Source organism: Trachinotus anak, unplaced genomic scaffold (assembly GCF_046630095.1).
Source record: "Trachinotus anak isolate AG129_WGS33_773 ecotype Australia unplaced genomic scaffold, CSIRO_AGI_Tana_v1 ptg000009l, whole genome shotgun sequence".
Classification (NCBI taxonomy): domain Eukaryota; kingdom Metazoa; phylum Chordata; class Actinopteri; order Carangiformes; family Carangidae; genus Trachinotus; species Trachinotus anak.
The window spans coordinates 10,254,572-10,278,664 of NW_027273860.1; the positions used below are offsets into that span (position 1 = coordinate 10,254,572).

A 24,093-nucleotide genomic window follows, 5' to 3' on the forward strand; every position below is an offset into this window, starting at 1 on the left:
AGAAGAAGAAAAAAAAAATCACACACACCCACAGGCCACTCTGTCTGAAGCTGTTTTTATTATTTGGTGTGAGCAACAGAATCTTTAAACATCTGCTGCCAGTGGATGATGAGCTGCATCATGTCAGCTGATATGGCTGTAGATCCAAGAGGTGAACTTGTTGACCCTGGTGTAGACCCCAGGCAGGTTTGGTCTGCCACATCCCGCCCCCCAGCTGACGATGCCAATCAGGAACCAGCGTCCCCCGCCCGGTGCCTGACAGGACAGAGGCCCCCCTGAATCCCCCTGAAATACAAAGAGTACAGTTAATGAGTAGAGAATACTTATTCAAAATAGTAAACACCAGTTGTAACATCTCACATACTGGTTTGAATCAAAATACAGGTGATTAATTCAGATGGGAGCTCACCCTACAGGCATCCCTCTCGCCAGAGGGGACACCAGCACACAGCATGCGTGGTGAGACAGGGCCGTAGCTCTTCTTACACTCAGTCTGACTCATTACAGAAACCTCTGCTTTCTGCAGGACTGTGGGCAGAACCTTGTCTGCAGGGGAGGGGGACAAGACATGGACATGAATCTGTGACTAACAGTAGCTCATCAAGAGTGCTTGAGTCAGTAAAGATGCTCTCTGTGCCAGTCTGTTGTGCTCATTGCTCACCGTCCTCGGAGCGGTATCCCCACCCAGTGACCCAGCAGCGGTGACTGTCGGTGACAGTGTGGGAGGTGGGTGGCAGGCACACAGGCTGGACCAGTGGGACGAGGGAAGAAGGCCAGGGCTTCTTCAGCTGCAACAGGGCGATGTCATAGTCAAACGTGTACGCGTTATAATACTCATGCACCACAATCCGCTGGATCTCTGCCACATGTTTGGCACTGCCCTGTGTCAGCATGCCCAGGTGAGCACTCCAGTAACGTGGGTCAGACAGCCTGCAGAGTCAGAGGTCAGAGGTCAAAGACACTGAAGAGGGACATTTTGTAAATTACAATGGAGCTAATAAAACTTGATAAAACACAAGTTAATTTAGAGTAAGTGGCTGGTTTGTGCATAAAATCAGGTATAAATCTGCTCTATACAAATGTTGTGATTATGTCATTAATTGTTTTGGTAATACAAAACAACACTTTTTATTTAATTTTCTTTTAAGTGAGATGGCCATTTACTTAATTTTACTTTTATTATGTTGACATGTGGTGACATTTTTTAGATAGTTATTAAATAGCACTATGGTTCCCAACATGGACACCCTAGGCACACTCAAGATAAATCTGGCATCACCAGTAAATAAGTAAAGAAAACTTTCTATCACAAAAAATTATCTTTTCTTTTTCTAATTTTTCCTTTATTGCTTCTGAAATGCTGCACACTTTTACATTGTCGGGAATCCGAAATTCAACCAAATGAAAATGTTTGAGACAAAAACACTCTTTGTTTGAAAAGCTCGCAAGTCATGTCCTCACAAAGGCCCAACCTTCTACGTGAGGTTTGGGAACAGTTTAGAAAACCACTGCCGCCCAGTATAATAAATCTGTGGTTCTGACATGTTTTAGTCACGACAGAATGTTTAATCAGCAGTGAGGGTCACTGACCTTTCCTTGCTGAAGCAGTGTGCAGCTGAGATGAGCCAATTAGAAGAGAGGACAGAGGCACCGCAGTACAGGTTACCAGAGAAGTGGAGGCTGACCTGCCAAGGCCACTCCCCTTCCACAGAGTTAACTCCACCCACGATGCGTTCAGCGCCCATGGAGGAACCCACCTTCTTCACCAGGGAGGGACGACCACAGGCTTAGGAGCACATAGTCATAGATTTTGTTGTTATACTGGTTATATACTGGTTTTGTTTGTGCAAGTATAAAAAGTTCCCTGCTGGTTTTGCTGGCTGTGCAGTATATTACATTTCATCATATTGTAGTAAAAAATTCAAGACATTATTGCACCTTTTGACAAAGTGCACCCCAGTGAGAGAAATGAACAATACATGTTATTACTATTATGAAGTGCAATTGATACACCTATTGGGGATTTATATGTGCAAAGTGTGCATGTGTCAGTGTGAGTTTACAGTATGAGTGTGTGTTTGAAGACACTGCACTAATGTTGTGTTGACACGCTGAGTCATCACCACGACAGACGGGTCTGCTGGCGCCTTATTAAAAAGAAGCGCTTTGATGTTTGCGTGTTCATGTGTGCACGCATGCACGCACGCGCGCATGTGTGGCTAATATCATGAGTGATCAAAGACAGGCCTGTTCCCACCACGTTGACTCCACATCATGATAAAATAACAGCAAACAGAGAGAGAGCTATTACAGCAGGGTCACCTCAGTGCTGCAGGTCAGCAGGTTTGGAGCTCACTGCCCAGTGGATTATAAAATAACAACAACTTTCTCATGACCCCACATGAAGGCTCTGGCAGAGAAGTGGCAGCATAATAACTATGCACTGGTGATCAGGTGGGAATTACCACATGTCCGTGATCATGGTTTAGGTTAAGTTGATCAATCATTGAACTGGTTTTTATTTTATTGAAAAACAACTTCAAGACATGTTCCTGACAGGCACTGTCCGACAGTTATGATGGTGGTAAAGTGAGTAATTAAGGTGATGATAAAAAAGGTGGAGGAAACAGCATCTTACTTCCATAATTCAACATTATGATGTTCAAGGGCAGAACAGCTGAAAATGTTTAAACATTAAGGATGTTTGAGCAGAAATTTGAGCTGTCTAAAAGTTTGAACTTTAGGGGTCTATGAAGAAAAGGGAACAAGTTTTGCAACATGCTGCAGTTGGTGAGACTCTTAAATGTAAAAGCTGCAAGTTTTACAACAGGGGGAAAGACGGAGGCGAACTTTTTCAAAATGTCATTTAATCACTGAAAAGTGTACGCACAGAGCACACTCACCACAGTCTGCCTCATCGCTGTGGTCCTGACAGTCATGAACACCATCACATTTGGCGTTCTTCTTCAGGATGCAGGAGCCGCTGCTGCACTGATACCTGATTGGAGAACAGGTTGTTTCTGACAAAAACAGACAACATATTGCTTTTAGTAGTGGTTAAAGAGTGACAGGGCGTACATACTGCACTTAAGGAAAAAAAAGGGAAAAATCCAAACCCTGAGTGCAGTTGATCTCATCTGCTCCATTGTTGCAGTCTGCCTCTCCATTGCACACAAACAGAGGATGCAGGGGACTGTTGCCACCACAGTTCATTGTGGGTCTCGCTGCAGAGATATGCAACATTTTTCAGCATTTGACAAAAATAATGACAAACTTTTACTGTATTGTTATGTGCCTCTAGAGCTCACAGATGTATTTAAAATGTAAAACTACTAATAATGATAAGCAACCACATTAATGTAAGTTGTGGGACAACATACAGCAGAAGACCTCATCACTCTCATCCTGGCAGTCATCCAGGCCATCACAGCGTCGGCTCTTCTCCACACACAGTCCTGTGGAGCACAGGAAGTGGCTCTCTGGACAGGCTGCAAGACACGAGAAGAGAAATTCCGTCAAATTCAAAACATTCAGCGCATAAATATAAAATTTTTTGACTGACTAAATAGCACCACTAGAAGCTTCTGTGATGATACTGCTTAAAACTATATAAACTTGTGGTAATATAGTGGAGTGAAGTGGAATGTGCAGCAAATGACACTGCAGTTTCTCTCTGTAGAGTCTATTTCAGTTGTTAAAAAAACAAAGCCATTAACTCACATCCATACTCAATGAAACAATGCAATCAGTCATTTCCCATACTGCACAGCATAGTGAGTCATGCTATGGTCCTGCACTGCTTACGTTGGCTGATATTGTAGCTGCTGTAAGACGCCTGAAACGGCTGAGCAGAGCTACGTGAGCTGCAGCGAAACTCCACCTCGGGGCTGTGATCAGTGATGCGAAATACCGTGCGGTGTCCCACGTAACTGCCACAGAAACTGTGAGAAGAAAGCAACCATCTGACAACCATCACAGGATGTTGTTGCGGGGTGAATAAGTACATGCACAATTGAATACAATGTAAAAAATAACTTGATTACTAAATCATGCACCCTCCATTTGATGAGGGGATTTCTTGTAGCTTTGGGAGAACTTATCTATTGTTGTTTGTGAAAATGGACAAAATAATATGAAAAACTTCAGTGTAAATTTTTTTTTGAGATTTAATTTTCCTTTAAACCTAGATGCACGTAGCTGTACACACATACATGATTTCATTAACCTTCCACCAGCCGTGGTCACAGCCCTTCAAGTCCTTTGGTTTCAGTACATAGTTCTGAAACTGCAGAGCAACTCCTAAAGCACTATTAGAGGTCTATAAAATATAAACAGAAAACACAATCAATAAAAGATATTGTAATTACCATTTAAGGAAAACTCACCCACAGTTTTACAAGTCATATACAGAATGTGTGTGTGTGTGTGTGTGTGTTACCTCAAACCTCCAGGTACAGGAGCACTGAGGGGGCAGAAGGCTGGGGTGGAAGGGGCTGTAGATCTGACCAGTGACGTCTAACTGGGTCTCAATTTGAGACATACATACTGAGAGACAGAAACAGGTTTAACACTGTATGTTACACTGTATCTTACATATAACAGTGGTTCCCAAGGGCCTACAAGATAAATGTAATGGGTCAGAATATGATACAAAATGATTTTTTCTGACCTCTCAACTCATTCCTATAAATCATTTTATTCCTCCAGGGCTGTAAAAAAAAAAAATCTAATTTTACACATTTAATAAGGGAATAATCACTTTGACCCAACTACCTATAACATAGACATATTAAATCTGTGACAAGGATCACACCTAGATATTCCTTTATTACACAAAGACATGGGTTAAGAAAGTTTGGGAACCACTGGCTTATAAAATAACCAGGTAAATGTGTCATACTTTCCTCAGCGATGGCCTCAAAGTGTCCCCTGAAGCTCTTGTTGCCGTTAGTCATTCTGAAGGACAGCAACATGACATTGGAGGTAGAGACAAGGGAGAAGGAGGTGGACACTCTCTCACACAGCCTGCAGCACAGAGACACACTTTATGTGTAAAGGTTATGTTTCAGTGAAACTCACAGTGAAATGTGGCAGACAGCCTGTTGCACTTCTTGCAGCTTTAATTTTTGGAAAAACAAACAGTTTTCTTGTTGGCAACAGTCCCTATGAATCACATAAAGAGGAGTCTGTGCTCCAGCGGCAGCTTCACTTTCACCTGTGGAGAATGCGCCCCCTCATGGGCAGCAGAGCATCGTACACAGTCAGGGCATCATTCACACAGTCGCTGGGCTCGATGAGGAATGAGGTGATGGTCAGACGGATAAGAGAGCCGGGGACAGCGGTGAGCTTTACATGGCAACTCACACCGCCCCATGATGAGAAGACATTTAAAGGGACCCTCGCTCCAGGAAGGTTGGCATACAACTTATCTACACACTTTGAGCCTGGAAGAAGAGAAATAAAACTCATGGAAATACGATGTGACACACACAGTAGAACTTTTGTTCATCTAAATCAAGTGTTTTTGCCTACCTGCTGCATTTGATGTGTAATCTGAGCGCTGAACAGCTGCAGGAGGACACAATAATCAGTCTCCACACTGATAAATACAATCAGAACGCACGTACAGAAATGCAGACGCACCATTGATGAGGATGGAGTCTATATCGACTGGAAGACCCAGTAGATAGCCTACAGAGGACCTGTTCTTGAGGCTTGTGTGGACAGAGTCTCTGAAAATGGCACCTACACACTCCTCACACACTGCGGGGCTCTTTAGACGAGGGACCACAAACACCATCCAGAAATGAACCAGCACACCGCCCTTATTTGTGTTACTGGACAGGGAAAAACAAGTTTACTTTAAACCTTTAAAAACAGGCCATGTTGCTTAGTTGGAAATAAGTGGTGATGCTTCAAACTGGAGTCAAAAGCAAAATGCAAAATCCTAAATATCGGCTGGGCCTCTTTTTGCTGTGTGATGATGATGACTAACAGGCCCGCTGTACCTGAGGTCTGAAATGACAGCTTGCTTGTAGAGTCTGGCCACTGAGGACATCTTGTACACATTGCTCACCTACGAGACACCAGCAATCAACACTAAGACTCCCATAGCTAAACACTAGCCATCGCGTAAATAACAGCGTTACACTGATACATACCACATGTTGCATTTTGTTTGCCATGGATACAAACTCATGGGACTCAGCCTGGCGGTACTCGGGGATGAACTCCACATTGGCAAGACGGAACATCCCAGCAAAATACGCTCCACTGTTACTTTCCCGGCGAACTAAGGAATTAAAGTCAAACTTTGCATCATGTGGTGCAGTTTCACAGTAGTGTTAAGTTCTGATTATAAGCTGTTGACCAAATCAGAGGAACTTGCCACAAAAAAGTATTACTACACATAATAGTTGGTAAAGTGTTAGTACTGCAATTATGCTCTGGAAAGAAACTGATTCATTATTATTTTTTTGTTGAAGTGGAAAATGCATTCACTTACATATGAAGACCCAGAGCAGTGACCACATGATAACCACCACCACAAACACCACCGCTGTGATGATGATAGCAAGGTGTGGGATGTTCAACAGACGAGCCCACAGCTTCTTGAGTCCCTTGGGCTTCCGTCTAGTCCTTCTGTACTTCCTGCGCAGTTTCTGCAGAGTGTGGTCCACTGTGGAAATCTCCACTGACACATCTGCAACCTACAGCCAGGGAGGGGTGGAGGGGGATGGCACATTCATACTCTAATGCAAAATGTCATTGATGTAACGGTAAATACGACTTGACCTTTCATGCAGTCACTTCAATATGCTCTGACTCTAATAGGGACGTGGTTAATGATGCTTAAATAACATGACAGGAAAGTGTTTCTTGACATTGTAGATCCCTCACCAAGGATATTAGATCACTCAGAATTCAGAGATGAGAGAACATTAGCTGGTTAAACTACTAGAGACACAACAAGGAGGGCATAACCCTGCTCCTACCTTCTTCACTCATCACTGCAGCTCATCCAGGTCAGCTACTTTACATTATACCAGGCTGAGCGATATGCTGATCAATCCCAAATGCAAGACGACTTGGGTGAGCAAGTGTTTGAAGGGTTTTCATGTCATACCATGCACTGGAAGAACATCACTGTTCATAAAGTTAAATGAAACTGTCCCATTTTTTGTGTTGATCTGCCAACAATGATGTAATGATGACAGGTGGTAAAAACTGGTAATGAATTACAGGTCACTTTAGCTTGTGAAGGGGGCATGCCCTGAAAGCAATACTAACTCTATCAGATGTAACACTCGGCACTCATTGAGTTACCCGATGCACATATATTATTCATTCTGTGTCATCCCATACTGTGCAAGTGGGACTCAATCCATCACGTTGGCAGGGTATAGATTCCCACAGGAGGAAATATGAAAACATTTTAATCAGTTTTACACACATTTAATCAAGCAGCATGACGACTGATGAAGACATCTGATGTGTAAAAATCTGTGGGTAATCTTCTGTACACTGAAATCTTCAGGGTTTAATCTAGAGAATCAGCTTGTTACTGCTCAAAATTCTAGTTAGAGTCAAAATCGCACAATTTTGTTCACCTAGCTTGAAGGAAAATAAGACCAAGTCAAGAATGCATCTTACTTACAGTGGCAGCATCCTGTTGAGATGCATCATCATCATCATCATCATCATCATCATCTCTCCTCGCCGGCCCGTTCTCCTCACGCTCTGTGCCCATGACACAGGCATCCCATCAACCCTCTATCATCTAATGCCTGATGTCCGGTTTTTCAGATCCATTCTCTTTTCCTTCAGGACAAAAACTGCCTCATAAAAAGACAGCAGCAGACACACAGACAGTGCAGAGCCACGCAGCGCACTGTTTGGATGCACAGCTGACAGGTGTGTGAAACCAGATCCTTCAGCACAGGCGAGCAGTGGAGAAACAAGCCGCTCGCTGACGGCAACGTCCCTCCTCCAGTTCTATGGCTAATGTTTCATTCATTAACTTCTATCCATGACTTTTATCAAAGTCACATCAGCCAATATTCAGACACAGACGCAAACAATTATTTGCTGGTGGCTTGTTGCATAAGCAAACAGCTATTTTAAAGTGACAACACTCTCATTTTGTATGTTTGTACAAGAGTTTTATTTACACTGTTAACAGAGTGGATGAATGTGTCAGTTAATTTATCCTCTGGCTGTTTGGTGCTCAGGGGTGACAGACTCAAAAAAAAAAAAAAAAAAAAGGGTCCAGCCTTTGTGAAATAACCTAAAACCATGTTTGTCAATGTAAAAGCAGAATATACATCGTTGTCATAATTAAAATAAAAAAAATCTTTCAGCTGGAATTAATAAGACACTGGGGTGGGGTTTCATGGGCTTTAGTGAGCAGCATTTTTAACACACCAACAAAATGGACAGAGTCAGTATTTTAACACTTTTGTCATGCCCCATACGAAGTGAAGGCACTGGACTTCAACAAGCAACAAAAATAGACACAAAGAAGGACACATGAGGCACAAAAACAAAACTTGATAGTACATTCACAGACAGGAAAATACAGAAAAAAATAAAGTGTTCTTAGAGTCTTCAGGACGGTTTGGGCGTGCTCAGATCATGCACAGAGGAAAAAAAAAGGATGAGGGAGCCTCATTTCCTGAAAAAGGTGTTGCGAGTGATGCTGTACAACAGGTGATAAGGCTTTCTTTTTGGGGGCTCGGCCAGTGAAAAGACCTGCTGCTGAGGCACGCGGGTTGGAATGGTGATGTGACGCTGGTGAAGTGGGTGAAGGTTTTGGTGGTGGGGTGGGACAGAACCAGAGTAACCAATGGCTAAAAGGTGGACAGGCAAAACAAAAAGTCAAAATTACAAATAAGGAGCTAATTAAATTGAAAAGAATTAAATAAAGAGTGGCTTAACAGCATTAAGAGAAATATTTTCCTTACGTTTGATCTTTCCCTGTTTGCCTCTTCTGGCATTAACAATAGCCTGTTTTCTTTGCTCTTCACTGATCTCCATTCCTGCCAGGAAACACACACAAACACACCTTCAGGTCAAAATATTTCCAACCACCCCCTTCTTCAACAATCTTTTTACCCTCTTCACCTTTTACTTGACATCTACCCACAGTAGCTGTTTTGTATCACGAGTGAAAGGAATCCGACTTGACTCACCCATCTCTTGGTCTTCCTTGACTCTGTGTCTCTCCTTGGCAAAAGCCTCAAACCACCTCTGCTTGTCCTGCGCCTTCCTGCAGCACAGCACACACACTAACTCCAGAGTGGAGGCGTGGCGCAAGCGCAGAGCGTTCCTCAGGGTCAGGCCCAGGTCTGGGTCCCGCCCGTCGGGCACGTCCACTACCTCGGTCTGGTCCATATCCAGCCGTCCACGGTAGTGGAGCAGGTCTCTGCGCAGGACGTCTTTTTTGCAGAAGACCAGCTGATGGTCAAATAGGAAGAAGCTGCGCTGCTGCATTTTGCCTTGTCGGACGATTCGAGTCAGCTCGCCAGAGTGGATCAGCTCCGAGCTGCGCTCCAGCACATCAGGTCCCTACAACAACAATTTACACAATATAAAGCAGCACTCTTTACATATGATCAGGAAAACATACAGACTGCCTGTAATTCACAACCAGAATAAAACCTGGATTTATATTCAGTAGTCATGATCACCTCCCAGCGCAGAATGGCGACCTGCCAGTGAGCGATGGTGTCAACACTCTCTAGCCGTCTCTTCCTCTCATTTATCAGACTGGCCACATTCTTCATAGCCTCATATGCTTTGCTCACGCCGCTGTAGTCACTGCAATAAATCAGCGACAGAACAGTGAGCATAAGGCCCAGCAAAGACATAAAATTGATAGAAGAGACATTTCCATTTAGAGTAACACACTGCTTTCATCGTCAGCATTGGAAAAGTAATAACAAACCTGCTGTAATAAAACCGCCACGAGTTCTTTATTTAAGGTGAAATGCTGCGAGTTGTATCCATAGCAACAGGCATTTTTGGATCGCACAGCAATTAACAACGTTAACACTGAAGTAGATAACTTATGACCTCTATACTGTATATAATTTTGTACATGCTAGCGTGGGGTTAATGAAAAGACTTTTTACTATCTCTGGTGGATTCATGCAAAGACAGAACCCTCACTTCATGCAAATACTGAAATAAAGATGTTTGAAATCTACAATTAGTGCTGGGAGATAAAAAAGCAGTTTACTGTAAGTAGAGAAGTGATGAATTTAATTTCCTAAGGAGTACCTGTGGTCTTTAGGGGTGTACTTGAGCAGCTCTCCCAGCTGCAGGGGGTATTTACAGATCTTCTGGACGGGTGTGAGCAAGAATCCGGCAATGGAGATGTCAATCATCTGCTGGAGGAGACGACAGGCCTCAAAGAAATGTTTATATCGTCCCAACTTCATGAGGCGCTGCAGCTCAGCACAGGCGGCAGGATGAGTGTTACAATACTCTGAGTAGATAGAGAAGCCCTCCCCCTAGGGAAAAAAAAAACAGAAAAACGTTCAATGAAAATTTTGAGCTCCTGAATCAGATAAATACATCAGTTACAAGGTGATGCAGTGAATTGTGGAAGATTTTGCATGTGGCTGTTACCTGCAAGAGAAAACAGGAGCCTATTTCACTGAGATGTGGTTGGTCTTTGTTGTACTTCTTCTCCAGGTCTCTCAGAAACTGCCTCTGGAATTTGTAGATGTCTTCTATGTTGCTGAAGATGGTCTTCAACTGCAGCTCAGTGAACATTTGCGGGTGTTTACGGCACTGGCGGATGTAACCCTGAAGAGATACATAAAAACATATATGTTACAATAACACTGTTACAGCTGGTTCTGGATGGTGGAGTTTCATCTTAGCATAAGGTGCCTTTATATAGATTTCTTACAGTCATTTCTTAAATAAAATGCAGCTTATTAAATATTCTATGACAAAAGTTGAGAAGAAAATGTACTGAATAATGTGAAACATGTCCTCAGGACAAATGTGACAGGAGCAGCAGCCCAAGAGTTAAATGTTGAGGCTCATACCTCACAGATGTCTTTAAGGTGCTTGATGTAGATGCGTTCAGTATTCATGATTTCCTGAACCACATTGGTTCTCATCTGCTCCTTATGCTGAGAGCTGTGCGTGTCCCTGGGAGTCAGATCCTCCTGGTCCGCTACACTCTCTACACTTTCTGCACTCGAGTCTTCCTGGTTCACTCGCACCTGAAATACATCCACCACAAACAAAACAAAACCTCCTGAGCAACATTCAAATTAAGAAATCATAAGTAAGTGTGTCTGTTAAAAGCCAACTTTGAGTCAGGATTAGTTTTCCAAACAGATCTAGACCAATTATTTTCTTCAGTCTCCACATTATCAAACAACTTTAAAATATTTGGTGATTGTGACAGTTTTCTGTGATTTAATGAAGTTGAAATGAACAGAATAACAAAAGGGAGGACAACAACTACTTAAACTACAAAAGACTCAGATCTAGTCCACATCACTATGGTAACAGCATGTGTAAGTTTAACCAGTTGCTGTTCTGCAACATTGATTCAGTCACGGGCAATTACACAGCAGATGCCCGTCGGCCAATCAAATAACCTCATCATGGTTAACAACAGCCTGTCTAATCAAGGCTCAGCTGTCAATCAGCTCTGGTCACCACAGAAACCAGTTGAACATCTGAGGTTTGAACTCTTCCACACAAACTGTTAAGAGGGCGTGTGAGGTTTGTTTGGAGCTAAACCAGTTTGCAAGTCTGGAGAGAAAACATTCATCAGACACGCAGGTCAGATGGCCCACTTACCCTCACAAAGCTGGAGGGGAACCAGGCCTCCCTGTCAGCCCCCCTGCCCCACCACCAATCCTTATGTGAGGCATCCAGGACGCGGATAACATCTCCAGCCTTGAAGGCCAGTTCCTGCTCCTCCATGGTCACATGGTCCCAGAGAGCCTCAGCATACACCGTGTGGCCTGAGCTTATCCACTGAGTAGCACACACACAGATAAGATAAAGATACAATTACATGCAGGCTAAGCCCATGTCTAACATTTAAGATTATGTCTAGACTTGTGGACACTGCAGAGGTTGTGTGTTGTGCTGAACTGTGGCCAAACATCTTGAAAACACACACAGAGAAACATTTTCACATGGCTGTTCATGAGGCATGCACGAAACTAGATAAACATGGCATCATAAATTCAATCCACAGTCTTGGAGACGATGTTTTGTGAGTGTTGTAATGTGACAAGTGAGTTACCCTCCTCAGCCTCACCTCGATGAGCACAGAGATCTCCACCCCTGGCTGGAGGTAGGGCGTGACATCAGTGAGCTCATCAAAGCTACCCTCCTCCTCCTCACTCACGCTGTCATCAAGTGTCGCCGAGCACTCAGACACACCATCTGCAACATATAGAAAGAGGTTAAACAACCTTGTGGAGCTGAAAACTCAAGACATCCTCAGAACAAGCCACAGATGCAAGCACACCCACACCTGGCTCTATACCAATATTTCCCTCCAGCACACATATTGACATTCCCAGACTGCAGTTTTCCCACAGACTAAAAATTTGTGATCCCTCGTCACATAACAACAACCCCAGCTCTCACCGCTGAGCACTCTGTGGAGCTTTCGTCGTCCAACACGATCCAGTCCGATGGGGGTGCTCTGGGAGAGGGCTGAGGGGCGAAACCTGGCAGACACTGCTCTGTAGGGGGGCACCTGATGGGAGGGGATGGGCGGCCGTGACAAGGGCTGCAGAGAGGACAAAAGGAGACATGCTGGGTTTTAGAAAGAGCTCAGTTTCTCTGACTTTCACTACCTACATGATAACTGAATGTCCCAGAAAAACAGCCTGCGACCTCTTGAACTTGATCAAACTTTATCAGAACCTTGAATAATAATTTAGGACTTGTTTATTTCTAAGAACTTTCTGGAGTATTTTCAGCCTTTGTTACAGATAGCAGAGAGATATGACAGACAATTAGGAAGACATGCAACAAAATGTTCATGTTGTTGTTATTAATGGTTGACGTCTTTAACCCCTGAGCTGTACAAGCATCCTGACTTCCTCTGTTTTTGTTTATTCTTTTTGGCTTTTATTTATTTTTTTTAATTTTTTAAGTTATTTAGTACATATTTGATTTGGTACAATCGTGTTTAACATTATAAGTGGGAAAATATTGTTTTTAAAAGGTACCACCTGCAAAGCACTACTTTCCCACTTAACTTTCTATGTCTGTAAGCGTTACAAACACGTTTTCTGCTTGAAAACATAAAATCAGAGAATATCAGTCTAGACTGATCTGATCTCCAGTATTTTTGGGGTTTTTTTTCCTAACAATGTGAAAGGAATACAGTATTTTTTAATATTTTGGACATCACAGTTCCAATACACTAATGACCAAGAGTGTAATTATTTGATGAAATAACAGATCATCTTGTGCTTAAGCTCAGTTCAACACTTGACCAGATGAAAGTTTATGTAGTAAAGTCCTACAGACAATGGTAACAATCAACTGAACAATTCACATTTTGAATTACAGTATACTTTGGTGGGTCAAAACTATAACTGTAGCAGCTTACAGAGGGAAGGCGGTCATCCTTCTCCTCAGCATCAGGAGGGAACACATCCACGACTCCTATCACTGAGATGGGTCGATGCCTCCTGCACTGAACATCCCCGTTCATGCTGCAGTTCCCAGGGCTCTCTCCATTCCCAAAGGTATCATTATCACTGCAGTCTTTATGCAGTGATGTGGTGTCTGTCCTTTCCTCAGCATGTAGTTCTGCAGCTTCCTCAGGAATGGAGTGCTTCCTGGAAATGAGCTGCCCATAGTCAGAAATGGGCCGAGGTCTCGGATGCCCGGTCCTTCGTCTGGGCTTGACGGAGGATGTTTCTGTGGGAGTCGAGGGTGCCTTTGTGGATGATGTGGGCGATGTGGATGACTCCGAGAGGCATGTTGGGGAGACAGGAGGTGTGCTGCTGCTGTTTGTTGGAGAGACTTCATCTGTTTGGAGAAGTGCTTCTCTCCCTTGTTCTGATGTCACCTAAGGATCAAAGGAAAAGGTTCAAAACTCGCCTGTTCACTGACCTGCAATGCACAGAGATGTTGAACATCATGTCTGCTGGAAAGAACATCTGTTAATCAGAAACAGAGCAAAAAAGTACTGCAAGTCATAAAAGTCCCAAGTGGAGTAACTGCAGAAACAAGGCAGAACCACAAGAATGAGTGTGAAACTATTTCAGTGAACTTAAACAGGATTCTCGTGAGAAACTTGATTAGCATTTGACAGTTTTCAAGTTCACACAGTGATTGTCTCCATGTACTGAACACAATCAACCCCGTATGCTTATCAAATTCAAACAAAGAACTGCAACAGAAATTGCACAAATATTCCACAATTAAATGTTATCATACTGTGAGTATGTCAGCGAGCACTGTGTGCTCAATGGTCAAATATTGGCAAATAGTTACTCATTTAGAAATTGTTGTTATAAGTCTGTTAGTCAACCAACGATATCAAACCTCACCTCTAGGTTTTCTCGATCTGGGTCTGGTCCCCGGCATAAACACTGGAAAGGCACACAATGGACCAGCACCATTGTGAAAAACACTCAAACACTGACCTGCCTGAGCCCTCAAGGCCAAGTCCCTCGGTTTCTTTGGAGGCTAATAAAAGCCACCTGATTTCTAAAGTAAACAAATCTGGCTTTTCTTGTTCATCTTCAAAGGCAAACTCCTTCTCTTTCACCAAAAAACATTTCTCTACAAAAGTGTGTCTGTAGTCCTGTCTGCCTGGTGGTGCTGCCTGCTGTCCCAGGCCCAGTGTCCATGGTGCTGGACTTTGATCCACTGGGCTGCAGCTAGAGGGAAGGGGGGAGAAGTGAGGCGGGGATGTACTTACTCACAGTCACCTACCCTCCCACAGCAACAGGACTATGGAGCTCTTTTGCGCAAGGGCCACTAATCATAAACAAAGCCTAATCATTAACTGTGTCTGCTCCTTCAGTGTGCCTGGTAGCATAGAACAGCTGGCTTCAGCATGTGACCCTGCTGCAGCAGAAGTCAGTATATCAAACACAACTGACAGGAAACGGAGGGTGAAGCAACATTATGCCCATGTCACTATTTGTTTGACGCTAAAGCGGACTTTGGACCACAAGCTCCAAGTCTTTTAGCATACGAGCACCATACTGACGAGTATCACGCTGACATGAGAGTTTATCTCAGTGGGTTAGAATCGTGCCAGATTCAAAGATCACTTCATAAAATCATTTCATTTCCTAAGACAAGGGTCAATGCCATTCAACTGGAAGATTAGCATCCATTAATGATTGCACTATTCTACATGATAAGCAAGAGAGTAAATCTTTCCTCTGTCTTTCAGTGCTTCCTTCCTCACTGAAACTTAAAAAGAGCACTTGTCACCCTAATGATTTCCGATCCCATGCTTCTATTTGCTTTGATTAAGGGTGCTCCAGGTTGTGATAGTGCGAAACATTTTGCAGCTTTGTTGTCTTTTAGCTGCAGTACATCTTGTGCATCTGTAAGCAGTGAAAAGCTCTGTAATCACAGCAGCCAGTTGCATAAAGATAAAAACCAAGCTTGATGTCATCAGTATTGTGTGGTGGTGTAAAAGAATATCTCCTGAGCCAAGACTAGATGAACAGGTGGAGCAATACTGACTAATAAAAAAAAAACTATATATGAATGTGCCAAGAAAACTGAATTATTTCAGCCTCCTGTCCTCTTTCTGCACATGATTTGCCGACTCACTCTCTTACCTTGTTTGGTAGCGACTTGACCTCCGTCTGTTCTTGTTGTTGTGAAGGCTCTTTTTGGCTGAGTGGAGGTGAATCGCAAGCTGCCATCTGTTTATAACCACTTGTTGTGGCTACGGCCTGCAACTCACAATGAGCAGAGATACCAGGTGAAGTCTCTGTAGTCTCTGTGGGCTCCGCAGAAACCGGGCTGATGAGGACCTGGTGCTGCTCTGGGGTGACGTCGTATTCAGGCTGATGATGAACCAGCGGCACGTGTTCGACAGACATGACCCGTGCTCTGACAGGCGAAGGCCGGCGTTGTCGTTCACTGGTCTGTAGGCAAGGCACACGGCGGGAGTAGTCGTCGTGGAGACGGCTCAGGGGTGACATGGGAGATGGAGATGTAGGGCTCGGGGAGGGACTTCTCCTCCGTCGGGCAGTTAGGTCAGTCATGCTCCCCACTAGCTTCAGCATCGGGCCCTTGGTTTTCACGGGGCTCCTCCTGCGGTCAACAGCGTGGCTTCGAAGGTCCACTGAGGAGGCGCTGGCTGTTCTCTGGATGCTTGGTGTCCTGTTTGATGTGGTAGTCCTCTGAGGGTCTTCCTGAGGTGAAGGGGGACCTGGAGATGGGGCTTTGCGTCTGAATGGTGTCTTAAATATATGAAGATTTTCTGCGCTTTTGCTCATCCTGTTCAGCACCTTCACATTCGTGTTGTTCACGCTCTCTGTTTGGACGTTGACCGTGGACGTCTGATCTGGTTTCTGACCGTCTGCAGCTTCACCTTTGCTGCTTCCTGCAACTCTCCCATTGCCCATGTCAAGTAAAGAAATACGTCCTGCTCCATATGCTCTCCTCATACTCCTTGAGAATCGTGAATTGCGTGTGAGACCATCTCCTTCATCATTATCATCATCATCATAGTCCTCAATATCTGAGCCACACTGGCTCATTAAAGCCAAATTTTGTCCAGTAAAATTTCGATTAGACACACTTTGTCCCTCTGCTGTCTTTGAATGATTTGTTCCATCATCCAGAACAGGGTCAGTGTTGGCCACAATTGCGCCGTTAGCCATTTCTTGATTTGATGAAAGAACATGCTCTCCATCAAGGTTTGATGCCCCTTTACTCTGAATACCCTGCAGCACAGACGAGCGGAGCTTTTTGAAGGAGTCCACAACACCAAGTCCTGAAAGTCCCGACCAGGACTGGGGGCCACTGTTGCTGTCTTTGCTGTGGACTGAGGTGGGAGTGTCAGCGGTTGGACTATGAGCAGGGACAGGGCCCTTCCTCGAGTTAGAAAAAAGCCTCATAATTCTTGAGGAGTAAGGCTTTCCTTCAGGTTGACCTATAACTGGGTTGGTCCAAGCGGAGGAGTTTATGCCGTTCAGTTTGTTCTCATCAGTGAGAGGACCTGCAGTCACTGGCTGTACTTGGGCGCCACACCCAGACAACAGATATGGGACTGCACTTCTGTCACACTGACTCTGAAATGGATAAATATCACTGAGGGGTCGGCTTCGGATCAGCGGGTCAGCTTTGGAGTTGTGGAGGCATAGGAGAGAGTCTTCGCTTGTGGACAAGCCTCTGTCCTTTTGTTCTGCCTGCAAAACCAAAAAGAGATTCATTTAATGACCTCTGCATGTTGCATAAGAGAAGAATCCCTTTCAGTGTTTGCTAGGATTAAATTAAACGTGCAGATAACTAGATAGAGACATATTTATTCTAAAAATTAATAACAAATATATCATTAGAGTAATACTGCTGCACAGGAAGGTCATGAAAAATAATCAGCATGAAAAGTACATGCAGTATGCTAAGGGGATGGAAGCATGAGAATTAACTATTGAGTGTTTACAGTACAGTGTCCTCTGTGTTAGTATGTAATAGAGGAGGAATGGAGGGAAGAAAGGGTGAGACACAGATAAGCAGAAAATGAGTGCATTTGTCCTTGGTGCTGTATTTCAATGTCCAAGGAGAGCTGAGGCCCAAGTTGGGGTGGTGCTGTGCTAAGTTCAGCTTTACGTGTGTATGTGTGTGTGTGTGTCGTTCAGGGCAGTGGCTAATGCAGCTGAGCCTTTGAAGTGGGGCCTTGTGAGCGTGACTAAGCAATGAAATTTGCTAATCCATTGTGATTAATGCAATAAATTGCCCAGTTTTCTCCAGATTACGTTGATGATGAGGTGATGTGGAGGGGGAGGGCTGTATGGCCATCGAATCAGTGCCACACTGCAACCCTTCATGGTAACACACAGAGAGCTTTAGTCGTTAGTCTGTATAGATTTGCTACCAACAGGTGGTTTTCACAGCAGACATTTTGGTTTGTCATAGTAAGAAAAGCACAGGTGTTATATTGAGTTGTGCACTAAACCATAACAGTGTGACAGTGATCCTGCATGCACAGGACCCTGACACTGAAGCAACTAAATGGAATTCAGCCCTATTTCTTTTTATTATCCACACCTGTACTTCTGTGACACGTCAAGATGTCTCCTGCGAACAAGACCCACTGTCTGTTTCAAACAGTCAGACTTTCTCCAGGTCTCTTTATGACTGGATTCATCAGTTTTGGCTGGTGTTCAAAAGGCCACATAATCATACACCACAGTCCCTTTATGGCTGGCAACTGACTTATGAAGATTATATAACAAAAATAAGAACAAAAATAAACTGTTGAATGACTAGACAATGGAGATGACAATCTATTGATGATAATGACTACATCGTGTATTGAATCACTATGAAATGTATCATCCAATGTTGACACTTACAAATATTTCGAAGTGGGTTGTCCTTTCCGTGTTGTATACAAACATTTCCCACACTGTTATACAACCTAGGATGATGGTTATGATATTAAAATCATGGTGTGAGATCAGACATCTCAGATTTTGGTTATTAGGATAATATATTACAGTAAAATGCTTATTTTTCATGTTTTGAATACACTATAATATGAAAATATAATAAATGTTTATGTATTGTAGTCTATTTTTGTGTATGTATATGCTGCTTATAATGCTAAAAAATAAGTGATTGTTACTACAATCACATTATCACTGACACTTTTACATTTCTGGAAGGAAAGCTTTTAATAACACCCCAAATATTGTCAATATCATTCACATATTTAATTGTCAACATCGATTTATCAACACAGACTGATGACAATTTTTCAAGGGTTGAAGGCAGCATTGCCTCAAACTGTTACTGTATGCACACGCAGGGAGTTGCAGGGATCCTGGAATGCTCCCATACCTCCCGTCCTCGAGCATGCTCAGCAGCAGATGGGCTTCCTCAGTCAAACTCTGTGGAATCTGCTGTCACTTCAACCAGCTCGCTCCATCACACCGAGCACTTATGTAAACACAGAGCCACCGCTGCCAAGCACCACTGCTGACAGACAGTAAACACCCCTCACGAACAATGTGCGGCTTTCAAAACAATGCTGAATTGTCTTCTTGTACTTTCTCCTCCTCAGCTACGGAGGAATCACGTTGAGGGGTAACTGGAAAAAAAAGACAGAATCAATAATTCCATCTATTTTCCAAACAGAAAGATAAGAGTTAGGGAAAGAATCTCTACAGCTTAGGTACCGTGTTTTTATTTGAATACTCATGTCATGCTATCAGCCGTTTTCTCGGCTGTGCCATCCTTCAAAACGCCTTTATGTTCTCTCCCCACACTAGGCGCCAACTGTCACAGGCCAGTTGGCGTCTGCTAATACTTGGCAGTGCTGTGCATCAGAAGCAGGCTAACACAGGTGGTGACCATTTCACAAGAGGACAACACAGACTTTAAACATCAACAACTTATGTGCATAATGCATCAATAACTGCACAGCATGCTAGTACCTGTGACAATGCCTTCTAAAACTGGTGATGGTTTTATGAACCTTATTGTATTTTTCATATAGACTTAATGTAACAATCTCAATGGTAAGCTTAGTGTGGTTAGCTTTTGTATGCACAGTCCACACACTTGTTTCACTGTTGCATTAATGTGTCTGTTAGCAGAGTTTTACAAAACAAATTCAACAATAACAACTGCAGTTTCCTTAATTATGAAAAGCAGTTTTCTCTTTATAGATAAAGAAGTAAAGGTAAGTTGTACTGCTTTTTACTTAAGGCACTGCATTTATACTGTACACAGTACATACTATGCAATATATGCTGCATTTCCAAAAGCATCTTTAATTTTGTTCGACTCTTTCAAAAGTACAGATCAGAATTTAAAATTTCAAAACATCAAAAACATTGACATCTTTTTCTTCTGAAATGACAAAAAATAAACTATGCAAATAAAATATGTTATGTAAAACAGCATCTAGGTCCATGTCTACAACAATGCATATTGGAACATCCAGACAAATATTACTTACATACGCATTAATATGACGCCATCACGTATATGCAGATCATGTATAGTATGTATAACTGTGCTGTATCATCTTTGCTCTGCCTTCCTGCGTACCAGGATCAGTGCTGCTCTCCGGCTTCCTCCTGTTAAGCAGTGGATGGGAGCGGCACACTGGGGCCCTGGTCCAGAGTTAATTAAGAGCTCAGGCAGGAGTCCCCCCCCCCCCACACACACATGGCAGCCAGCTGGAGCCAGCCTCAAGATTAGACTCCCAGAGACAAGGATGAACACGCACCAAGATACATAAACATGTACACAAAGGCTAAAAGCATGCACTCCAAAAACACGTGCGCAAATAGTTGAGCATCCTTTCACATAGTGCATGTGCATGTGCACTCACACACATGTATGCACAGAGTTGAGCGGGGAGGAAGCTTTTAAAATCATTGACTCCCTTCCTGTTTGGCTAGAAAACACAGGTAGTTATATAAGGAGTCAAAAATACAAAGTGATAGGTGACCTCCTGCCCATAGTTCACCTCTGCAGAGTTATGTCCTGCCTGAGGCGAGGATAAACGTCATTAGGTCAAAATGAACTGAGCATTAAACTGAAAAACCACCAGACAGGGCGTATCAAGGGAAAGTAAGACTTTCTGTCATTTTCATTCTCTGGCTTAACTCTGAGACACACAATCACCCTGGAGCAACACTGCAATTCCTTCGTAAGCTGTCACTTTACTGGTTGCCTACTTGTCTCGATGAATAAAAGCTGTGAGGAAGACGTATTTCCAGGATGTCCTAAAACAACACCACATGGTGTTTTAAAGTACAGACTGGCTGATTAGCGTATCTGTAATCAGTGTGCAAAATCAGGGTTCTGTGAAATTTAAGATGAACATATGTTGAGCACTAGAGAAAAAGTTCACTGCATGGAGTCTTTTAAATGAAAGTGTGAACGTGAATGTGATTGTATGGCAAGATTAGGTAAGACTTCATAATATTCTGTCTAAAATATTTGAATCCATAGAAGAATCGGTTTAGCCTTGTCAGCCAGCCGCCTGGCCTTTTTCCACGCGAAGATTAAAAGTGTCAGCAAGTGGACTCTGAGGGAAATCTTCTGTGTGAGGGAACAGTGTGTGGGAGTGGGAGTGTGTATGTTTGTGTGTGTATAGCCTATTCCTCTTCCTTCCCAGTAATAATCTGATTAGCGGAGCTTTACCAGTCTGTGTTCAGGACGGGTTACATCTACACATGATAGCCTAATCAGGGAGACAACCAGACTATTCAGCACTGACTGAGAGTGACACCCAAAGCTTGTAAACAGCCCACCAGGACTTGACTGCAGGGGGCAACTTGGCTTAGATGTACTCCATGGTTTCAGGATGAAAATTAAGAAATAAAAGTTAACATGCACCAACAGGGTCGTTAAAGAGTGAACAAATTAAAATCTGAAATTGCTAACAATCCACTATCTATTGTTCTTTATGGCACTGGTTGGCACAGCATGTCCTGCCCTGCAACATGTCCTGTCTGGATCAGGTGAGCACACAGGCTCTGGTTCAGTCTTCTGGTTAAAGTCTCATATTTGGCCATGACCTAGTTCCTCATTTTTTAGCCTGGCAGAAAAAAATGAGAAGAGGAGATGCCACGCCCCTTTCTATAAAGCGTGGGAAGTACAAGCACAGGCCAAGCCAGGGAGTGTCACCACACACAGACACACACACAGACACACACAGCCACTTACTCACCTGATCTGCTCTAAACTGTCATAGAGACAGATACCCAGAAATCTAACCGCACACAGTGCACAAGGCTTAGCGAGGACAAAACACAAGAGCCTCACTGTCAACAGTGTAACCCGACTGCAGTACAACAATAACCAAACATCAACATTCAGAAAACACAAATCTTCTCAAGAGCTCAAATCAACCAGTATGGTACAGGAATCTGTGACAAACTGTAACAGTTCCCATTAGTTTGTGAGCTTGGGAAGAGCTTCTACTTAAGATTTAAAAGCTCTGTTTTTACAACAACAATGAGCACACTATTTCCCTGGTGCGAATGATGCACTTTTACTTAACTGAGTCACAGCACTGACAATCGCTGGCTGATGTTACAAAGAACATTTATTTGCTTGTCCTATGGACAGCAGTCCAAAAGGAATCAAACTAAAGCAGATCAGATTCATAAAGCACACAAACAAAGCACAAGGTGTTATATTTTGCCTCATGAGACAGAATTATAATGGGGTGTAAAAGATAAAGTGCCCTAGTATAAAATTATACAGTAGTATAGTGCTTGCAGTGTCCTGTTGTAAAAATGAGTTCTGGGGCATTGTAAAGCAGAAGACTCTGACCTACGGCGTGTTTAACAGTGAATGATCTAGACAGCAGATTTTACCTCCAGCACAAAAGTCTGTCTGGGGAGAAATGACAACTGGTTCAATTTAATTGGTTTAATTGGGAGAAGATAACTCCTGCAAGAACTGTAGCCATGTTAGTACCTGCTCAGAATGAAATAGTTTCTGAAAACAAGGAGCTCTGAAAGGGGATTATATTGAGTAGTTTTCTAAGCTCATAAAGAACTCAGGGCCAAACTGCTTATTTATTTCTGCATTAATTAACTTTCTTTGGCCATAAAGCTCTTTGTAGTTGCTGGCCCCCCAACCCCTCCTTCACCAACTCCCTGCACAGCCTGGCATCTCCCACATCACTATAACAACCAGGGCTGTAATGCACTACAATAACCCCCTCTGGTCCCATTTTACCCGAGAACACAAGCGGGAACATCACCACAGCTGTAATGCGATCAAGGAATAATATAAATGTAAAATTAATTGTTTGTGAATTAAACCACCTGCCACTGCGGAGTTATTAGAAAACAACAAAACTTTTGCTCACCCTGCTCATAGTCGCTGATGTTGTCCTCCTGACCTTTTCGTCGCATCAACAAAGCAGCTGTTTTTGTTGTTCAACCATAATAATGAAGTCGTCTGGGTTTCTCTGAGGTCCAACTTCTTGCTGCCTCGCATTCGTTGTCCTCTCGCAAAAACATGTCGGGTAAAAAAAAAAAAAAAAAAAAGCACCAAGTGCGCTGCTTCTGCTAACTACTTACCCCGCAACATATTGAGACAAATGGCTGGCTGACTCTTAAACACACTGGGCTAGCAACTTGAGCTAGCTGACGGGCTCACTGATAAACTTCTTCTAAATTGCGCAAGTCCTGCGGTTTCTAATTTCGCTTTCGCCGACCGGCAAAAAGTGCTGGTAGTGAGGTCAGCGGGGGGGGGAAAAAAAAAACCTGAAACACGTTGTATCATCCGAGGTTTTTCACGAAAAGCTCATAATTTTGCTGCTGACTCCAGCTTGAAGAGGTCTTTCTTGGAGGATTGAGCTGCCAAGCATCATTAATGCACTTGTTGCAGTGTTTGCAAGGGGGCGGGGTTTCGAGAGGTTACGATCGAGGTTACTGGTTGACCGCGGCGTGACCATTCCGCTGACAGCCAATCAGGATTCAATAGATTAGTCCGTAACCACAAGACCACGCCCACTGTTGAACGCGGTTCATTGAGGAAAAAAAAAAAAAAAAAAGAATAAGACAATGCTGCTCCCCACTTCCTGCGGCTCACTGAAGACAAAAAAAGACTGGGTCTTCCAGTTGGTGTTGCATGTCTTCCTTGTGTCATGTCATTGTGTCATGCCAAGACAAGTTTTATCTCAGGTATTTTTGTTGTGCATGCCTATCCCCAAATACCAGAGGAAGAAAGGGTGACTTAGAAATAGTTGCTCTTTATTAGGCTATTTATACAACAAACATGGAGGAAGAACAAAAAGTAGAGGTAAAAATGACACACCGCCAGTTAATCTTTTAATGTATATTTAATTTGCAGGCTGATACTGACATAATCATTTCAATACATGTTCAAGATCTTGTAAGAAAACTAATT

General features: G+C 43.2%; 2 protein-coding genes across 3 annotated transcripts; both read right to left on the reverse strand.

Moving 5' to 3' along the window:
* Positions 1 to 46: 46 nt before the first annotated feature.
* Positions 47 to 7,750, reverse strand: tmprss7 (transmembrane serine protease 7). The gene is made up of 18 exons (XM_071485918.1): positions 7,658 to 7,750; positions 6,506 to 6,710; positions 6,162 to 6,292; positions 6,009 to 6,076; positions 5,644 to 5,837; positions 5,533 to 5,568; positions 5,216 to 5,444; positions 4,901 to 5,025; positions 4,439 to 4,545; positions 4,212 to 4,318; positions 3,805 to 3,941; positions 3,381 to 3,488; positions 3,117 to 3,224; positions 2,904 to 3,020; positions 1,591 to 1,786; positions 662 to 930; positions 410 to 546; positions 47 to 285 (listed from the first exon to the last, which is right to left on the reverse strand). Exons 1-18 carry the CDS (start codon positions 7,748 to 7,750, stop codon positions 124 to 126), a joined length of 2,529 nt encoding a protein of 842 aa, XP_071342019.1. The 3' UTR covers positions 47 to 123.
* A 548-nt stretch (positions 7,751 to 8,298) lies between these two features.
* spata13 (spermatogenesis associated 13) lies at positions 8,299 to 23,187 on the reverse strand. 2 transcript variants are annotated; one of them, XM_071485224.1, is made up of 13 exons: positions 23,048 to 23,187; positions 15,813 to 17,393; positions 13,610 to 14,074; positions 12,634 to 12,778; positions 12,299 to 12,426; positions 11,830 to 12,009; positions 11,061 to 11,240; positions 10,633 to 10,812; positions 10,282 to 10,514; positions 9,690 to 9,819; positions 9,192 to 9,567; positions 8,964 to 9,038; positions 8,299 to 8,849 (listed from the first exon to the last, which is right to left on the reverse strand). In XM_071485224.1, exons 1-13 carry the CDS (start codon positions 23,054 to 23,056, stop codon positions 8,668 to 8,670), a joined length of 3,864 nt encoding a protein of 1,287 aa, XP_071341325.1. In that variant the 5' UTR covers positions 23,057 to 23,187; the 3' UTR covers positions 8,299 to 8,667. The 2 variants fall into 2 exon arrangements, with proteins under 2 accessions (XP_071341325.1, XP_071341326.1); XM_071485225.1 differs by lacking the exons at positions 15,813 to 17,393; positions 23,048 to 23,187 and adding an exon at positions 14,559 to 14,882.
* Positions 23,188 to 24,093: the final 906 nt, after the last annotated feature.